The following is a 21,679-nucleotide window of genomic DNA, read 5'->3' on the forward strand; positions in this document are numbered from 1 at the left end:
TAACAGCACTGCACTCCCCACAGCAACTCGCCCAAGCTTTCCCCATTTCTCCTTCTCCTAAATCCAGTCAGCTGATGTTCTGAAAGAGCTGCAAAATCTGGACCCCTACAAATCAGCCGGGCTAGACAATCTGGACCCTTTCTTTCTAAAATTGTCTGCCGAAATTGTTGCAACCTCTATTACTAGCCTGTTCAACCTCTCTTTCGTGTCGTCTGAGATTCCGAAAGATTTTAAAGCAGCTGCGGTCATCCCCCTCTTCAAAGGGGGGGACAGTCTTGACCCAAACTGCTACAGACCTATATCTATCCTACCCTCCCTTTCTAAGGTCTTCGAATGCCAAGTTAACAAACATATTACCGACCATTTCGAATCCCACCGCACCTTCTTCGCTATGCAATCTGGTTTCAGAGCTGGTCATGGGTGCACCTCAGCCACGCTCAAGGTCTTAAACAATATCTTAACCGCCATCGATAAGAAACAATACTGTGCAGCCGTATTCATTGACCTGAACAAGGCTTTCGACTCTGTCAATCACCACATCCTCATCGGCAGACTCGATAGCCTTGGTATCTCAAATGATTGCCTCGCCTGGTTCACCAACTACTTCTCTGATAGAGTTCAGTGTGTCAAATCAGAGGGCCTGTTGTCCGGGCCTCTGGCAGTCTCTATGGGGGTGCCACAGGGTTCAATTCTTGGGCCGACTCTCTTCTCTGTATACATCAATGATGTTGCTCTTGCTGCTGGTGAGTCTCTGATCCACCTCTACGCAGACGACACCATTCTGTATACATCTGGCCCTTCTTTGGACACTGTGTTAACAACCCTCCAGACGAGCTTCAATGCCATACAACTCTCCTTCCGTGGCCTCCAACTGCTCTTAAATACAAGTAAAACTAAATGCATGCTCTTCAACCGATCGCTGCATGCACCTGCCCGCCCGTCCAGCATCACTCCTCTGACTAAGATGGTTCTGACTTAGAATATGTGGACAACTACAAATACCTAGGCGTCTGGTTAGACTGTAAACTCTCCTCCCAGACTCACATCAAATATCTCCAATCCAAAGTTAAATCTAGAATTGGCTTCCTATTTCGCAACAAAGCATCCTTCACTCATGCTGCCAAACACACCATCGTAAAACTGACCATCCTACCGATCCTCGACTTTGGCGATGTCATTTACAAAATAGCCTCCAATACCCTACTCAATAAATTGGATGCAGTCTATCACAGTGCCATCCGTTTTGTCACCAAAGCCCCATATACTACCCACCACTGTGACCTGTACGCTCTCGTTGGCTGGCCCTCGTTTCATACTCGTCGCCAAACACACTGGCTCCAGGTCATCTACAAGACCCTGCTAGGTAAATTCCCCCCTTATCTCAGCTCGCTGGTCACCATAGCAGCACCCACTCATAGCACGCACTCCAGCAGGTACAGTATATCTCTCTGGTCTCCCCCGAAACCAATTCCTCATTTGGCCGCCTCTCCTTCCAGTTCTCTGCTGACAATGACTGGAACGAACTACACAAATCTCTGAAACTGGAAACACTTATCTCCCTCACTAGCTTTAAGCACCACTGCACCTGTACATAGCCCATCTATAATTTAGCCCAAACAACTACCTCTTCCCCTACTGTATTTATTTATTTATTTTGCTCCTTTGCACCCCAACTTTGCACATTCTTCCACTGCAAATCTACCATTCCAGTGTTTTACTTGCTATATTGTATTTACTTCGCCACCATGGCCTTTTTAAAAAATTTAAAATGTTTATTTTACCCCCTTTTCTCCCCAATTTCGTGGTATCCAATTGTTAGTAATTACTATCTTGTCTCATCGCTACAACTCCCGTACGGGCTCGGGAGAGACGAAGGTCGAAAGCCATGCGTCCTCCGAAACACAACCCAACCAAGCCGCACTGCTTCTTAACACAGCGCGCCTCCAACCCGGAAGCCAGCCGCACCAATGTGTCGGAGGAAACACCGTGCACCTGGCTACCTTGGTTAGCGATGAGACAAGGATATCCCTACCGGCCAAACCCTCCCTAACCCGGACGACACTAAGCCAATTGTGCGTCGCCCCACGGACCTCCCGGTCGCGGCCGGCTGCGACAGAACCCAGAGTCTCTGGTGGCACAGCTAGCGCTGCGATGCAGTGCCCTAGACCACTGCGCCACCCGGGAGGCCGTCCATGGCCTTGTTTTGCCTTTACCTCCCTCATCTCACCTCATTTGCTCACATTGTATATAGACTTATTTTTCTACTGTATTATTGACTGTATGTTTGTTTTACTCCATGTGTAACTCTGTGTTGTTGTATGTGTCGAACTGCTTTGCTTTATCTTGGCCAGGTCACAATTGTAAATGAGAACTTGTTCTCAACTTGCCTACCTGGTTAAATAAAGGTGAAATAAATAAAAATAAATAAATAAAAATAACATTAACACATTACATAAATATAAACTTACTGTTCATGCATTTCAGTGTTATTTAAACTTGAGTAGCCTAATTGTTGTAAGACTTCTGTAATTAATGCTACATGTAGTATTACAAACAAACAAACAAACTGGTGCTCAGAATTTCAACAACACAAGCTCCCAAGTGGTGCAGAGGTCACTACAGACACCCTGCTTTGAATCTAGGCTGTATCACAACCGGCTGTGATTGGGAGTCCCATAGGGCGGCGCACAATTTGCCCAGCGTCGTCCGGGTTTGCCCGGTGTAGGGCGCCATTGTAAATAAGAATTTGTTCTTAACTTACTTGCCTAGTTAAATAACGGTTATTATTTTTATTTATTTTGAAAGCCAAGGTACAATATACTGTACGTGCCATTTGTTTTCTCCAACCATGACTGGGAGATGTTCATCTCCCCAAAACAGATGGAGGGGACTAACAATAAAACCCTGAAAGCATTAAGCCAACCACATAGCTGTTTTAATTGTGTGTTGTGGAGCTGTTGGCACAGCCTTCCTGATTGCTGCTACCGCTAACGGGCTTTGGTTAGACAAACAGCATCTTCTGTGGACGTGTAGAGCATGATTTGTGTTGTGAAGGTTGCTTAGAGAGAGGAAGATGAAGCGAGGAGGAAAGATGGAGCACTCTATTGTCCAGTAGGGGGGTGAAGAACAGATTGGAGGCCCTTTTGGTGCGCTCCTGTACAGCAGGGAAGAGCTAGCACCTGGCTAATGCTTTTATGGGTCATCATTTATGTTGGGGCTGTCGCCGTGGATGGTAAGCATCAGCAATGCTATGCCCAACAGAGTGCCGTGCCAGCCATCCTAACCTTCTGTGTGTGTAGGACATAACACTCATTCACAAGCTAATCTAAGGCCCTTCATCAGACAAACCGCTGGGAATGTATATTGCATTGATCAATCATAAGATAATGCCTGGAATAGAGAGAACATGAGCACGGGAAAAGAAACAGAACACACACATTCCTAATAGTGAATGCACGTAGTTATAAACATAGGACACAACAGACAGACAGACAGACAGACAGACAGACAGACAGACAGACAGACAGACAGACAGACAGACAGACAGACAGACAGACAGACAGACAGACAGACAGACAGACAGACAGACTGTGCCATGACTGACAAACGCAGTTAGAAATCAATTTGCCGCTAACAAGCTTTACTTAATAAGCTCCAAGGGACAGTAGGATACATAATACACTGACTGGTACCTCACAGCTAATACCACCTGCTGTTCAATATTATCATGCAAAAAAACATTTGATGAATGTCAGAGTTGGTGTATCTCACTCTCAGAGAAGCCGCAATATCGCATCAAAACCAAGACTTTCACAACCCTGCTCCAGCCACAATGCTAATAATATATACCCGGGCCGACAAAGTGCAAAATCTGTTGATGTGTCCTTGAGCAAGGCACTTAACCCTCATTTGCACTAGGGATGCTGTACTACTATGGCTGATCCTGTAAAACAACACATTTCACTGGACCTATCTGGTGTATGTAACAACAAAACATATACAATTTTAGGATCCTTTGTGTCTTCTTCTAATGCCTCTTAAAGGGAAAGAAATCCAAAAGTAATCAGATTACGTTACATAATTTGGGGAATCCAAAAGTTACATTACTGATTACAATTTTGAACTGTAACGGATTACATTTAGAAAGTAACCTACCCAGCCCTGCATGCAGCTTTGAGTAATGAGTAAGATGTATATATGGTAATATTCAAGTGAGTGTGCACGCACACATGCGTTTGAGCGTGCGTGTGTAAGTGCGTGTGTTACCTGTACTCCTCCTGAGTGAAGATGGGGATCCTGGAGGGCTGGAGAACAGTGATCTCCACCAGAGTTCGGTTCTCCTTCACTGGCTCTCCATCGTCAAAGGCTATCACCACCAACTGAGAGGACACACACACAAGCACACACACACATTACTGATTTCTTCTTGAATCAAACCACAATGCCTGGTCGCCATCTGTTTCTGCATGCATGACAATGAATAAGAGAGACGTTTGAAATGGCACAAACAGGTCTGGGAACCAAGGTCCAACCCACCGAGAGAGAGTGTATGAATCTATCGACCCAACATTCTTAGACCGGGGAGACGAGACAGAGACAGAAAGCAAGACAGAGTCAGAGCAAGAGAGAGAGTTTGTCCTTATTACAACCTAATATCCTTCAGCAACATGCTCCTTCCGTTTGCTGCCAAGGTTACACTGAGCTGAGGTCAGCTCCACATACACTCAGATGACCTTCTGTGGGAGTATAATGTCAGGAACTTAATATGCTGCACACATTGGTTTAGTCACAGGTGGAGTCCGTGCAATAGCCTGATGAATAAGGACATGATGAAGGTATTGTGAGAAGGTTCCAAAAAGAGTCCATTAGCTCAATATGTGCACCCTTTTGACCAATAAGAACTAATAATAAAGTGCACAGATAATGTACACTATTTCTGTACAGTATGTGAGGAAAGGTGTACAGTACATGTGTACTTTAAGAAAGACTCACAAAAAAATATATACACTACCGGTCAAAAGGTTTAGAACACCTACTCATTCAAGGGGTTTTCTTTATTTTTACTATTTTCTACATTGTAGAATAATAGCGAAGACATCAAAACTATGAAATAACACATATGGAATCATGTAGTAAAAGTGTTAAACAAATCAACATATATTTTATATTTAAGATTCTTCAAATAGCCATCCTTTGCATTGATGACAGCTTTGCACACTCTTGGTATTTTCTCAACCAGCTTCACCAGGAATGCTTTTCCAACAGTCTTGAAGGAGTTCCCATATGTGCTGAGCACTTGTTGGCTGCTTTTCCTTCACTCTGCCGTCCGACTCATCCCAAACCATCTCAATTTGGTTGAGGTCGGGGGATTGTGGAGGCCAGGTAATCTGATGCAGCACTCCATCACTCTCCTTCTTGGTCAAATAGCCCTTACACAGCCTAGAGGTGTGTTGGGTCATTGTCCTGTTGAAAAACAAATGATAGTCCCAAGCCCAAACCAGATGGGATGGCGTATCGCTGCTGAATGCTGTGGTAGCCATGCTGGTTAAGTGTGAATTGTAAATAAATCACAGACAGTGTCACCAGAAAAGCAACCCCACACCATAACACCTCCTCCTCCATGCTTCACGGTGGGAAATAAACATGCAGAGATCATCTGTTCACCCACAACGTGTCTCACAAAGACACTGTGGTTGGAACCAAAAATCTCCAATTTGGACTCCAGACCAAAGGACAAACCGGTTTAATGTCCATTGCGCGTGTTTCTTGGCCCAAGTAAGTCTCTTCTTATTATTGGTGTCCTCTAGTAGTGGTTTCTTTGCAGCAATTTGACCATGAAGACCTGATTCATACAGTCTCCTCTGAATAATCGATTTTGAGATGTGTCTGTTACTTGAACTCTGTGAAGCATTTATTTGGGCTGCAATTTCTAAGGCTGGTAACTCAAATGACCTTATCCTCTGCAGCAGAGGTAACTCTGGGTCTTCCATCCCTGTGGTGGTCCCAATGACAGCCAGTTTCATCATAGCGCTTGATGGTTTTTGCGACTGCACTTGAAATTTTTCGGATTGACTGACCTTCATGTCTTAAAGTAATGATGGATTGTCGTTTCTCTTTGATTATTTCAGCTGTCCTTGCCATAATATGGACTTTGTCTTTCACCAAATAGGGCTATCTTCTGTATACCCGCCTACCTTATCACAACACAACTGATTGGCTCAAACACATTAAGAAGGAAAGAAATTCCATAAATGTACTTTTTAGAATGCACAAGTGTTAATTGAAATGCATTCCAGGTGTCTACCTGTAACGGCAGATTTCCTCCTCTTCGTCTGAAGAGGAGGTGTAGCAGGGATCGGACCAAGACGCAGCGTAGTAAGTGTCCATGTTTTAATATAATCAACTGAACAAGACACAATACAAAATAACAAAAGTAAATCTAACCGAAAACAGTCCCGTGTGGACAAACACTGACACAGGAAACAAACACCAACAAACCAACAGTGAAAACAGGCTACCTAAATATGGTTCCCAATCAGAGACAATGAAAAACACCTGCCTCTGATTGAGAACCATATCAGGCCAAATGACAAACCTAAACATAGAAACACAGAACATAGACTGCCCACCCCAACTCACGCCCTGACCAACTAACTAAAGACAAAAACAAAGGAAAATAAAGGTCAGAACGTGACACTACCTCATGAAGCTAGTTGGGAGAATGCCAAGAGTGTGCAAAGCTGTCGTCAAGGCAAAGGGTGGCTATTTGAAGAATGTCAAATGTATATAAAATATATTTTGATTTGTTTAACACTTTTTTGGTTACTACATGATTCCATATGTGTTATTTCATAGTTTTGGTGTCTTCACTATTATTCTACAATGTAAAGAATTGTAAAAATAAAGAAAAACTCTTGAATGAGTAGGTGTTCTAAAACTGTTGACCGGTAGTGTATATATATACTGTATATAAAAAGGAAAGAAAGGCACATAGTATGAGAGGAGATTATATATGAGTGAGTTTCTTTCATTTATGATGGCTGAGATGGAGGTATTGTGCAAATGTTCTAGAAACAGAATATCCATTAGTTTAATCTGTGCACGTTTCTGACCCACTGGTCTGCATTAGATCTTAAAGTGCAACTGTACTGTACAAATCATCCATCATCATCATACCTTGAAGGTGACGCTGGGCTGTTCGTTGAGGTTGACCCTGGTGATGACCCTCCCAGATCCCTTCTCCACGTCAAAGATGCTACCGCTGTAAGGTGATTGGTCCTCGTCCACTCTGTAACGCACCAGACTGGCTGGAGTACCCTGGGACAGAAACACAGGGGCAAGACAGACATGTTAGGTGAGTGAACTCCTCTATTTTATGTGTGTTTTGTCCTATATTTTTATTTTTAATCCCAGCCCCTGTCCCCGCAGGAGGCCTTTCACCTTTTGGTAGGTCGTGATTGTAAATAAGAATTTGTTCTGGACTGACTTGCCTAGTTAAATAAAAGTGAAATAAAAAAATACAAATATTTTTACTTTTGCTATTGTATATTGCTCAAGGGGACAGCAGTGATGCTATGATAATTTATGAGTATTTTCACACAGGTGGGTTGAAGTAGTCTGAAAGAACTGACTTACAGTTTGCTTTACTCTAACTCTACAGTAGCTTGAGAAGCTAACGGATTCCCAATTCCCCTGACCGGGTCACGAACCTAGGTCGTGAATATGACTCATGGGTGTGTTTTCCGACTTCGCTATAGTCTCCGGCAGGTACTCTCCATGCAAGTGAACCTCGATGAACTACCTCTGCTACACTGTGACTACACGACATAGTCTCATCCCCTCATTACCAGTAGGAGGACTGCTCCTCACATGACCCTTTACTGTAGTCATTCACACATCATCTCTTGGAGTTAAATAACACCCACCCTATCCCTCCATCCACAAATCAAATCCACTTTAAGATATTAATGAAAGCTGGGACTTAAATATGACCCTTAAATTAAGATTAATAATGCTTTCAGATAGCTGATTATCTCATAACTATCTTTTTCAATTATACCACTTTCAAGCTCCACATTTTTTTTCCCACTTTTTTTTCTTACTGTCTTCTAATAGAAGATAATACTTCAGTGCCCTTCAGCAGAACTGAGAATGCGGGACTTGAGAAAGCCTAATGGGTTTTCTGTGCTGTAGAGTCAAACTGGGCAGAACTGAGCAAATGCGGGGGTTAGAGATGTTAGATCCCTTGGGTGATATACTCACACAAATACATCTGCCGAAGGTTGTGAGAAATCATCAGAGAGAGCTTACGGATACACTGAGGGGCATGTGTGTAACATCCAGGCTGTGTGCGTAGAATCCGGCATTTGTGTTAGATCCACACTGAGCATAATAAGAACAGAAACCAAATGCCTTTTTGTTTGGCAACTGCACCGACCAAATATTGTAACAAAAGTGTCAGCATTCTGTCAGAATTTTTATTTCAGGTGAACATAATGGCATAGGCTAAGTACGGTATTTTGCCCAAGGGCAACCAATAAAGGCACACCATTTCAGATTCCAACACCAGTCATATGCTGTTCCTTAACATGTAAGGCTAAGCTTTGACTTTGAAATATTACTAAGAAGTAGAACCCCAGGCCATTTGGCCACTGCAGTGTGAGCTGAAAGGCCAAACAAGCCCTCAGGATCAGAGACCATGCACCTATTTAAAATAAACATTTGTAAAAATGAGATTATGTCCTCACCCCCATTTCCCTTCCCCTATAAACTGTGCAGTTCAGTATCAACATTTCCAGTTTCCACATTTGACATTCAATGGCAGGTCTCATACTGGTTCCAAGACAGCAGTACTATGGGGATTGCCTTGACTGTAGATACAGTAACATCTTACTATATCTACTAGTGCTTTCAGGTTTACAGCAACTCCCCTTGTCTGGCTTTTTGCTCACAGACCATAAATATTTTATGCCTTCTGCTGGGGAAAACACTCACCAAAAATTGAGATATTTACCACTTTGACATCTAAGAAATGTATGTTGGGACTAGGGATGTGGCGGTCATGAAATTTTGTCAAGCAAACAGCTGCCGGTTACACGGTAATTGACTGTTATTATTAACATAAACACGTTTAGCATCTTGTGACTTCCATGCATAGCCAACAAGCCACTGATGCAGACCTTTGAAACGTCTACATTTTAAAAAGTCTAATAAATAAATGTAATATAGCCAACACCTTCACAATGAATCCATTATTTATTTTAGACAGGTCTAAAGAAACATGATATGAAGAAAATGTAGTCTATTTCAGAAGAACAGAATAGCATACTCTGAGTTGTCCTTATGTTAGGCCCTGATATGGCTGTGGGCTACACTAGTTAATTTAGCAGACAAGATCTGATTAGAATACCGTGGCATTATTTTGTATTATTTTATATGTGACTAATTTCAGGAAACTAGGCGTGTCACTACTTCACAGGAGAGCCATTTGAACGTAAACTTTTTAAAATTTGTATAAAAATTAGTTTTTTTGGCAGAAATACCTTCTAGAACTTTCATGTGCCTTAATATCAAACTTGTATGCAATCTGTAAATACGAATAAAATTGTTATATTACGAGCCTAGTTGGTTTAGCCACAGAAAAAGTGAGGAGCCTTCCCTAGCCATGATTGCCTGAGTTAATGGGTGGGCTGGACAAGCCGAGAGATGAGTTCAGATTAGTCTGCCATGTAGAGCGCTTCTGTCTATAACATGAACTGGTCAGTATATGTAGTTAATCCTTTCTAACACAGCTTTTATGAAATATATTACATAGTAGAACTGAAAAGGTGTTGCTCTCCATTTTCTGCAGGACCAAGTTTTGAAATCAGTGGAATGCACAGTGGAATTAGAGTATGATATTCTGCCGTTTGATTGCAAATACGCAGACGGAGTCGAAAAGAGAACACACAGAAGGATGTTGTATAAAACACCTGTCTCCGGAATACATCTTCAAACTAAGGTAACCATGGCATCCGTGACAGAGAGGAAGAAGCATCCATCCATGTATACGGGTAAGATAGTCTAGCTAACTACATTTTCAGATATTACATATTTCAAATTTTGTCAGAAAGTTGTTTTAATTTCAAGTTAAAGATCACTGTTAGCTAGCTAGTTAACGTTAGCTGGCTGGCTCGCAAGCTAACTGTCATGACTGTCCTGTAAGGATCTGTCACGGCCGTTGAAAGATGAGGACCAAGGTGCAGCGTGGTGAGCGTACATTTTCTCTTTATTAGAAACATTGCCGACAAAACAATAAACAATACAAAACAAACCGTGAAGCTAAAGGCTATGTGCCCTAAACAAAGTCAACTTCCCACCAAGACAGGTGGAAAAAAGGGATACCTAAGTATGGTTCTCAATCAGAGACAAACGATAGACAGCTGCCTCTGATTGAGAACCACACCCGGCCAAACACAAAGAAATACACAACATAGAACATAGAATACCCACCCCAACTCACGCCCTGACCAAACCAAAATAGAGACATAAAAAGGATCTCTAAGGTCAGGGCGTGACAGTACCCCCCCCCCCCAAAGGTGCGGACTCTGGCCGCAAAACCTAAACCTATGGGGGAGGGTCTGGGTGGGCATCTATCCGCGGTGGCGACACAGGTGCGGGACGCAGACCCCGCTCCACCACTGGCTCCCCCCACTTTGGTGGCACCTCTGGTGCGGGGACCCTAGTCGTTGACCCTGGACTGGGGACCCTCGTTGCGGGCCCCGGACTGGGGACACTCGTCGTCGACCCCGGACTGGGGACCCTCGTTGCGGGCCCCGGACTGGGCACCCTCGCTGGGGGCTCCGGACTGGAGAACGTCGCTGGAGGCTCCGGACTGGAGAACGTCGCTGGAGGCTCCGGACTGGAGAACGTCGCTGGAGGCTCCGGACTGGAGAACGTCGCTGGAGGCTCCGGATTGGAGGCCTTCGCTGGAGGTTTTGTGCCATGACTCCTCACTGGAGGCTTCGTGCCATGGATCATCACTGGAGGCTTCTTGCCATGGATCATCACTGGAGGCTTCTTGCCATGGATCATCACTGGAGGCGTCTTGCCATGGATCATCACTGGAGGCTTCTTGCCATGGATCAACACTGGATGCTTCTTGCCATGGATCAACACTGGAGGCTTCGTGCCATGGATCATCACTGGAGGCTTCTTGCCATGGATCATCACTGGAGGCTTCGTGCCATGGATCATCACTGGAGGCTTCTTGTCATGGATCATCACTGGAGGGAGGAGACGTATGGGCAGTCTGGTACGTTGAGCTGCCACAGGGCTCACCAGACTGGGGAGACACACAGGAGGATTAATTCTAGGCGCAGGCACAGGACTCACCAGGCTGGAGAGACATACAGGAGGCCCTGTCCTAGGCAGAGGCACCGGATACACTGGGCCGTGGAGGCGCACTGGAGGTCTCGAGCTAGGAGCCTGCACAACCCGCCCTGGCTGGATGGTTACTTTCGCCCTGCAGATGCGGGGCGCAGGCACAGGACGCACTGGGCTGTGCAGACGCACCGGAGACACAGTGCGCAGAGCCGGTGCAGGATATCCTGGGCCAAGGATACGCTCTGGAGGTCTGGAGAGCAGGGCTGGCACAACCCTTCCTGGCTGGATGCTCACCCTAGCCCGGCAGATGCGGGGAGCTGGAATGTAGCGCACCGGGCTATGCACGCGCCCGGTAGACACCGTGCTTTCCACCGCATAACACGGTGCCTGACCAGTACGACGCTCTCCACGGTAAGCACAGGGAGTTGGCTCAGGTCTCCAACCTGATTCAGCCACACTCCCCGTGTGCCCCCCCAAAAAACATTTTGGGGGCTGCCTCGCGGGCTTCCTTGCCAGCCGTGTTCCCTCGTAACGCTGTCGCTCTGCTTTCGTCGCTAACTCCACCTTCCATAATGCTTCCATCCGTTCCCATGGAAGGCGATCCCTTCCGGCAAGGATCTCCTCCCATGTCCAGGATCCCTTGCCGTTCAGGATGTCCTCCCATGTCCATTCCTCCTTTCTACCACGCTGCTTGGTCCGTTGGTGGTGGGAAGTTCTGTCATGGCTGTTGAAAGATGAGGACCAAGGTGCAGCGTGGTGAGCCTACATTTTCTCTTTATTAGAAACATTGCCGACAAAACAATAAACAATACAAAACAAACCGTGAAGCTAAAGGCTATGTGCCCTAAATAAAGTAAACTTCCCACCAAGACAGGTGGAAAAAAGGGCTACCTAAGTATGGTTCTCAATCAGAGACAACGATAGACAGCTGCCTCTGATTGAGAACCACACCCGGCCAAACACAAAGAAATACACAACATAGAACATAGAATACCCACCCCAACTCACGCCCTGACCAAACCAAAATAGAGACATAAAAGGGATCTCTAAGTTCAGGGCGTGACAGGATCCAAATAGGTCAGATCAGCTTTGCAATAAATAACTTCAGCCAGACCCCCTCTCACCCGCAGAGGGGGGAGAAGGGAGCTGGTGGGGGGTTGAAAGCCCACACTGTGTTGTAAATCAAGGAGAGAACATCCCTCTCCAAATTCACACAGGAATGTGCCTTTCTTTCACAGACATTTTCCAGCTGAAACTCTAACACGTTCTGGAGTGAATACTGGAACAATATTTCTAACATAGAACTTGGGGAATGGTAAGAGGCGATCTAAAGAATAATGTCATTTCGGTTGTTATTTTGTGATATCATTAAAAATGTTATAAAGGAAATACTGTAACTTGAAAAAAATAGTGCCGTAAAGAGTGTGATTTGCGACACAACGAAATAAACAATAGAGCATAATATGAAACGATAGACGTTTTTCTATCATCACACAATATATATCGTCATATCGCCCAGCCCTACTAAATAATATACAGTATGTGTGAAATTAGTTTTGATTTAGAATGGACCATTATCTATGCACTTATAGAGCGAATGGAGGATGCTTTTCCCGTGGTTAATTTTTGTGCCAGCCAGGTAGGCTATGCTCCTGTTGTAAAGAAAAGCAATGTGCTTAATATTAGAAAGTTGATCAATAAATATAGTAGGCCTAGCCTATAGAAAGCTGATGGGATCCTCCTCTTTTTAGAAGAGGCCCTCAAAACTATTTTCTCACGCAATTGTATAGCCTATAGAAATGTTACCCAACATGAGCTCATGTAGTGTTTGATTTGGTTTTCGAAAACATTTGCATTGATGTCAGAGTGACTGGAGGGACAATAGAGTGTTGAGTACCAGGCATTTAGCAGGTTTGGTAGGCTACTAATGACCATCAGCAGCATCAGAGCTTGGAGAAGTCTAGTTACCATGACTAAAGGGTCACGTGGAATTTGACTGCGGTCACGACTCGAGACAGCTGGTGTGGCGGTAATACGGTCACTATAACAGCCCTAGTTGGGACTCTCTCACTAAGGAATAAGAAACCTAATGCCTGCTTTTCGAAGACAAAATGTCAGCCAGGAATTTTCTACAACTTGTGTGTCTTTTCTTTCAAGATTTTATGTGTTAAATACAAGCACAAACAGACAGATCATGAATAAAAGAACAGGCAGAGAGACCCTGGAGAGTATACCAACATCTGCTAGGAAAACAGGAAGACAATGACAAAACACACCAGCCACCTCATTTGACCAGATACATCAAATAGTCTAGTGGCTACAATTACTCAGTCAATTATTTTTGTATTGTTACTAGACTAGTTTATCGATATACCCTCACTCTTCAACACCTCATGCCCTTCCACAAAATAGCTGTGAATGATGTTGCATTCTCACACAAGTGGGAAAACAACTCTTGCTCTCAACAGCCAATGTCTGCTAGTTTAGTTTCTGCCCTCCCTAAACAATCAATTTAACAATTAGTCACTGCTATGTTCACCAAAGTAACGAACCTATAACATATGGCTGAGATATAACTAAACAACTAAACAACAACAAAACAATAATTTAAATTGTACAAGACATATAACTAAGAAAAACAATCCAAGGATTAAAATAATGTAGATGTAAAACTAATTAGAAGAACTAAATATAGTGGGTTGAATGATGCTCTTCCAAAAACAATGCATTATTGACTAAAAAGATAGGCCTTCTTCGATAGACCTAAGACCTGGAATATCAAATCAAATCTGATTTAGTAACTGTAGTCCTTTCAAGTCCACTCTTATTTCTCCAAGGGCAGGAATACTTCCTGGAATATCTTCAAACTGATGACGTCACCGCCCTATGCTTCTTCACCTGACATTAGGACATAGCCTGTTATTAGAACATAGCCCCTATTGTTGGCCAAAAAATTTAACATTGCCTAAAATTACTGTAATAGCAGGCTTTGAGACCCTTATGAGACATTGTCTGCTGAGTGATCCATGGAGCTAAATGTGTTTTGGCTGTGATGTGAACTTCAGAACCTTCAATTTTCAGAAACATTAACTTCTTATGATCATTTAATTATTTCTTTTTTTATTTAACCTTTCTTTAACTAGGCAGGTCAGTTAAGAACAAATTCTTATTTAATGTCAGAGATTGAATTCCATTTCTGTTCTCCGGCCCTGTTTCCCTAATCAGCTCTGCTGTGGAAAGGAGGCACAACTACAGCCCACTTGATACTGTTCCTTCCGAAAGACAGACAGACGGACGGACGGACGGACGGACGGACGGACGGACGGACGGACGGACAGACAGACAGACAGACAGACAGACAGACAGACAGACAGACAGACAGACAGACAGACAGACAGACAGACAGACAGACAGACAGACAGACAGACAGACAGACAGACAGACAGACAGTACACATGCACAGAGAGCACAAAGAGGGGGAGGCCCCCTACCCTGGTGGCAACACTACCAGCAGGAGGTCCTTTCACACCAAGTTCCAGTCCAGTCTACAATCACTGGCCTTTTCTCCAGACCCCCGGGGAGGGTATAACGAGCAGATAGATTCGAGAAGCGTCAGATGAGGATTGTTTCTGATGGCTGCATTGTTTTAGATGGACACAATTCACACAAGAGTCAAATATAATGATGCAGACTATAAAAAAAGGCATATCATTCAATTCTATAAAAATCCTTGCCAAAGAGACTGCCAGGGAGAGAAAGGAAAGAGAGGGAGACGGACCAGGTTAGAAAATAGACAACAGATTGAGGAAGAGATGTGCAGATAGAAGCCCCAAAGTTCTCTGCTTTTCTTACACTACTACATTTTCTGGCTAGCCATACCACCCTGCATCCCACTGCTGGCTTTCTGCAAAAGGTTTGTTCCTTGGATGGGACATTAAACCAAGGTTCTGACTCTTTTGTAGTCACCAAAGATCCCATGACACTTATTGTAAGATTAGGGGTGTTAACCCGGTGTCCTGGCTAAATTCCCCACCTGGACCCTTGGACTACCTCGGTCATCTAATTATCTCCAGCTTCCAATTGACTCAATACAACCTCTCTGCGCTACCCTGCAACTTTTGCCCAGATCACAGCTAACTTGCTCTCCACAGAATACACATTCCGATATGCTACAGCAACAATGGAAACAAAAATGTACTAAACACTTTGAGAACCTCAAGACATGATGTAACTATGCTGAGCACTTGTTATAATGAAAAACAACTCCAGTCTCAAAACAAAAGAAAAGAGAGGGAGCATGTAAGGTAGAATACTGACTCACCTATGGGGCTATAAAATATTTAGGTGATTGCACTGCCAATAAACCCACCTTCCTTTGGCATAGGGTTGATGAAGCTGAACCACATTTTTTGGAGGACAAAATAACCTTGTTCTCTAGCATTTATTAGATTCCAAATGTGTCTTTGCTTTATCGTAATGGCCTTGTTTGTCCTATTGACAGAGCGAACGGGAAGCAGTAAAAGTTAGGTGAGTGTGGTATGAGGCATTACAAAAACCTATACTGACTTCCCCCTGCCCCTGTACAGCCTCGCCTGTGATAGGGAAATCATTTCTGAGTGCAACAGGGTGTCAAAATTATGGTGCTGTATCGTGTAATTTCATTCCTCTGGTTTGCAGCCGGCAACAAAAAAAAGTATATTCCAGGAAGTCGGTGTGGAACTGCTCAGCCATGGCAAAGTGAATGAAGACAGAAACAGATAAACAGAAGGGTGAGACTGGAACAGTGTGTTGTTTAACATACTTAACAGAAATAATCATCACATTATCACAACTGTGGGAACAGAACAGATGCAACACAATCAGGTAGCTATTTTTATGAAGAGAACATTGGTTCTTGCCGGTAGTGCTGTATTTCACTATGCTGTGTAATAAACAATAATTTGTGTAATCAGCTGTGATGCCTTAAGCGGTGAAAATCACTGTTCTCTTTAACAGGGGTTCTCAAAGTGGGGTCCGCAGAGGCACTGCATATACACTACATGACCAAAAGTATGTGGACACCCGCTCATTGAACATCTCATTCCAAAATCATGGGCTTTAAAGGGGAATGGAAACACTATGATTTAGAATGACGGCTAACTGTAAATCGTCATATTGGCATTGTTGCGTCACTGGCAGGAGAAAACATTTTGGAACTCACAAAAATGGCTGAATTTACCGAGTCGCTCCGAGTCTGAGAATGAAATAATGTCAGTTAGGGAGCCAATAAACCTACTGAAGCCGTTCATGTTTGAGCCGATCGTTGCCCCAGATCAATGAGTTCATTCTCGTAGCAGTAACAACACAGATATGCCGCCTGAAACACCTCAGCTAGAGGGTCGGCGTAGGCGAACACAAACTGGTGTGAGTGGGGATGCTGCCAGGTAATGGCTAGAGTAGGAGTGTGTGTGTTGTAGAGAGATGGTGGCGATACAACACAAAATCCCAGCGGATGGTGGCTGTATTACATCCAGTCAGAGGGTCCTGTCAGTCTGTCTGGGTTGCGATGTATTTATTGGACGTGTCGGTGCTCAATATATATAACCAGTATCCTATAACGATGTTTATCATCAGCGCTGTTTGGCGCGTTGGTAACACATTTACCTTTAGATTAGACGACTAGAGTTCCAATCGCAGGCAGCATCATGATTCATGAAATCTCATTCTAACCAATAATGGGGCGTGCTCTTTATAAATACATTGTGATTTAGTTTCGGTATCAGACTAACTTTGCTTTTTTTTGATTGCAGAGCATATCTGGCAGTTTATCGCCAGTTCAACCTATGGGCACAAGAGAGAATTGGACGAGGTCCCTGCGTGTGTCGTTTCTTCCATAAAGTGCGGATAGCCAGAAGCAAAGGCATTGAGTAAAAGTTTGAATAAAACCAGTTCATTTGGTAAATCTAGCCTAGCGTAAGACATAGACCTAATGCCTGCGCCTTATGTAAAAATAGCATTAGTTAGCTTGTTCACTATAACAACAGGTTCAAGCGTAACCAGATAAACTTGCTTTGAAGATAAATCTACTTTCAGTGTGCACTAATCCCGTACCCCTGTCGCTAGAGTAGTGACTTCAACTAGCTTTGGCTGCCATCTATTGTAAAGGAATAGTAACTACAATGGGCAGCTAGTCAGAGTCAAAGTAGACATTAATAATATATGCCATTTAGCAGACGCCTTTATCCAAAGCAAACTGGGTACATGGTAGTGGAAACAGATCATAGAAACAGGATAACAATTTTGATATCATAGATGATCAGTCCTCGCATCTATAGCTCTGTCTATGAATTTGAGAGTGGTTACATTTCTCCAGCCCAATCCCTCAGCTTTTTACCAAAAGAGGAGCAGGGAGGCACTTTGTTATTGTTTCTACTGCTGATTGCCACTTTAAGAAGTTAAGATGCAGATTAAATACACACCAAAATATGTTACAGATACTATAAAAATGTCCCATCACTCAGACAGTTAGTGAATACACAGCATCCAGCAGAGCAAACAATCAATCAAATATATTTTACAAAAGCCCTCTTTACATCAAAATAATAACCACAGTGGTTATAGAGGGTGCAAAAGTTCAACACCTCAGGAGCAACTGTCAGTTGGCTTTTCATAGCTGAGCATTCATAGGTTGAGAGAGAGAGAAACGGGTTAAAAAATAATCCTGCGAAAAACAATTCCACTCCGATTCCCTTTATGTATGGGTGTATCTTTGAATTCGCTGTTGAATGGCCTGCTCCTTCTCCATTTTCAGAACACCATCCCGCTCCCCCAAAGTGATCGATAGTATATCTCGGCTCGCACTGTGATTATTGTGATTCTGAGCTCTCAGGTTCATACAGCGAGTTCTGGTCTTCACTGATTTCACTCTCCGTCAGCTCCATCTGTGGCGTATAGGGGCAGGTTGTATACTGATGATCGTGAGCTCAATCTAGCTGGGCCCTGAGCTCTTTAGTGATGGTCCTGGTGGACCTCTTCTCCACTGCAGCACAGGAACACTCTGGCACCAAGGGGACAGTTTGGCCTGCTGTACTAACTGTTCTTTCCTGTTGGTAGAAAACAATGAAGGCATTTATTAGGCTATAGTAATATTCAATAATCACTGCATATACTTGAAATACACAATAGCCTTAGAAATAACATGTATTTGCATGTACCACCTGCCTCCTGCACAGTCTCCTCCAGGATTAAAACATTTTCAGGGATGAAGATGCCATCTTGAAAACAAACAAACGTTTTGTTAAGACAACTGAACCCACATCAGTTGGCATTAACAAGCTACCTGTTGTATGCTTTGTCAACGCACACACACACACACACACACACACACACACACACACACACACACACACACACACACACACACACACACACACACACACACACACACACACACACACACATTGTTCAGCAAACATTAGGTATGTCAACTTCTGTCTAGCTAATGAGGTGGAGCTAACAAAACATTACAAAAACAAATCTGTCAACAAAATGTATTACAGTACCTGACTATCTGAGGTGGAAGCTAGCTACAGTAACTAACTTTACCTAATAACAGGAGTACACGGATAAACTGTGTTGCAATTTTAGTTGCAGTTGAGTTGCTTGCTAACGTTATTTGCTGGGAGGTGTAACACAAAACACTTCAGACGCAATTAGCTAGTTACCTTCAACTAGAGTTGCAACAAAGTTGTCCAGTGTCTAACGCTAGCCTAGTCAACAACAGTCATGACCGGTTAACGTTACCTCTGGGGCTCCATTGCATTGACTCGCGTCGCCTCCTCCGTTCAGTCGTTTTTGATGATGGTCGGTCGGTAACCCCTACACCATAACCCTCTAAATGTCAAACGGAGGCGCAAGCAGAGGGCTTCAGCGTAGGCCTATGACTCCTTTCCATTCGGAAACTCCCGGTTGCCGCATCGAACGTGCCCTTCATCTCGAAGTCTGCCTCTGCGAAATGCTGTCTGCACATCCTGTTCTTCGATTCACTCTCAATACCACAGACAATTTGCTGATTCCTGCCAGTGAAGCACTGGCGTCAGTCCTTACTATGGCAATTTAAAATGACGCTGACCATAGCTCAAATAAACCTTGTCGGCGATCAAAAGACTAAATATAGAGATGTTTTTGTGTTAAATGCACGTTTAGTGTTAGTGGATTGAATACATCTCTTTGTTTAGATTTACTTCCCAAAGTGTTCCATTCCCCTTTAATATGGAGCTGGACCACCCCTTTGCTGCTAGAACAGCCTCCCAATCTTCTAGGAAGGCTTTCCACTAGATGTTGGAACATTGCTGCGGGGACCTGCTTCCATTCAGCCACAAGAGCATTAGTGAGGTCGGGCACTGATTTTGGGCGATTAGGCCTGACTCGCAGTCGGCATTCCAATTCATCCCAAAGGTGTTCGATTGGGTTGAGATCAGAGATCTGTGCAGGCCAATCAAGTTCTTCCACACTGTTGTCTACAAACCATTTCTGTATGGACCTCGTTTTGTGCACGGGGCATTGTCATAATGAAACAGGAAAGGGCCTTTCCCAAACGATTCCCATAAAGTTGGAAACACAGAATCGTCTAGAATGTCATTGTATGCTGTAGCGTTACGATTTCACTTCAATTGAACGCAGAGGCCTAGCCTGAACCTTGAAAAGCAGCCCCAGACCATTATTCCTCCTACACCAAACTTTACAGTTGGCACTATGCATTCGGGTAGGTAGCGTTCTCCTGGCATCCGCCAAACCCAGATTCGTCCATCGGACTACCAGCTGGTGATGCGTGAATCATCACTCGCATTTCCACTGCTCCAGAGTCCAATGGCGGCGAGCTTTACACTACTCCAGCAGACGCTTGGCATTGCGCATGGTGATCTTAGGCTTGTGTGCGGCTGCTCGGCAAAGGAAACCCATTTCATGAAGCTCCCGACGAACAGTTATTGTGCGGACGTTGCTTCCAGAGGCAGTTTGGAACTCGGCAGTGAGTGTTGCAACCGAGGACACACAATTTCTGCGCTAGAAGCTTGAGAACTCGCCAGTCCCATTCTGTGAGCTTGTGTGGCCTACCAATTCGCGGCTGAGACGTTGTTGCTCCTAGACGTTTCCACTTCACAATAACAGCACTTACTGTTTACCGGGGCCGCTCTAGCAGGGCAGAAATTTGACAAACTGACTTGTTGGAAAGGTGGCATCCTAAGCCGGTGCCACGTTGAAAGTCACTGAGCTCTTCATTATGGGCCATTCTACTGAAAATGATTGTCTATGGAGATTGCATGGCTGCGTGCTCGATTTTACACACCTGTCAGCAACGGGTTTAGCTGAAATAGCCGAATCCACTAATTTGAAGGGGTGTAAAAACAGCTGCATTGGACCTTTAAAAAATGTTTGGCCAAGGGATCAGTGGAATAAGTCTCTACAATGTATGTTCTTAACCCTGGGAAACATAGGCCTGGGAGGCTCATAAGGATATTGGTATCTACAGTACTCCACCAACAATACATTTATCAACTCAATAGTTCTTGTATTCCCCAAAATTATTTTGGGGGGGCATACATACACTGTAATTTAAGCTTTAAAACTGCAGTTCTCTCTTCCTCATGGATTTTCTTTTTGAATTTCAGGTTATTAATGTTAAAGCTGCAACAAGAAAATATTTCTCTGCCCCATTATTTCTTGAAAACTGAGAAAGAGGCGGGCCATTCAAATATTCCTTCCCAGGGCCCGAGACTGGGTTCATCTGGCAATGCATTGCCGAGGTCATAGTAAAACCAAAGACAGTACAGTATGAAGAAACGGTTTCTCCAATAGAAATCCCCAATCACACTTGTAGGCGATGTCATGGGAACGTTGGCTATCTAAGCTAATGCGCAGAAACATGTCATCGGGTCTAACGGTCGTCTTGCTCCGAACGGCACATTTGCAGGCCGAAAATGAAAACGTTCAATTTAATATTTTCATGAGGTTGGCGTAATAACATGTTCAACTACTTAAGACATTGACTCGAATCTAGGTTGTGCCTTTAGCTTGAGAAAATTAACAAATAAGGAAGCTTTTTTTCCCCTCTCATTGACACTGGCCTGGTCTGCTTGGTTCACAAGACTTCGTTCCCGGAAGTCTTGTGATGTTGTGCTTCTGGGTTTAGAAACTCCTTGGATGCTATTTTTGTCTCACTTGAGTTGTGTTCTAATTGTGAGGGGTTCCCTGATGAATTTGCTATCACAAATGGGGTCCCCGGCCCCAAAAGGTTTTTAAAATACATATTAATCTTGATATGAATCATTAGTCACAG

The 21,679-nt window shown here is 43.9% G+C and overlaps 1 protein-coding gene across 1 annotated transcript in view; it reads right to left on the bottom strand.

Moving 5' to 3' along the window:
* Positions 1 to 4,262: 4,262 nt before the first annotated feature.
* The window catches only part of LOC120017430 (protocadherin-15-like), a 140,932-nt gene continuing 123,515 nt past the window's right edge, over positions 4,263 to 21,679 (bottom strand). Inside the window, exons 21-22 of the mRNA XM_038960177.1 lie at positions 7,177 to 7,317; positions 4,263 to 4,379 (exon numbers count right to left, since the gene is read on the bottom strand). Coding sequence (XP_038816105.1) covers positions 4,263 to 4,379; positions 7,177 to 7,317 — 258 coding nt within the window. The remainder of the gene's footprint in view (positions 4,380 to 7,176; positions 7,318 to 21,679) is intronic.

Source organism: Salvelinus namaycush, chromosome 22, assembly GCF_016432855.1.
Source record: "Salvelinus namaycush isolate Seneca chromosome 22, SaNama_1.0, whole genome shotgun sequence".
In the NCBI taxonomy this organism is placed as follows: Eukaryota; Metazoa; Chordata; class Actinopteri; order Salmoniformes; family Salmonidae; genus Salvelinus; species Salvelinus namaycush.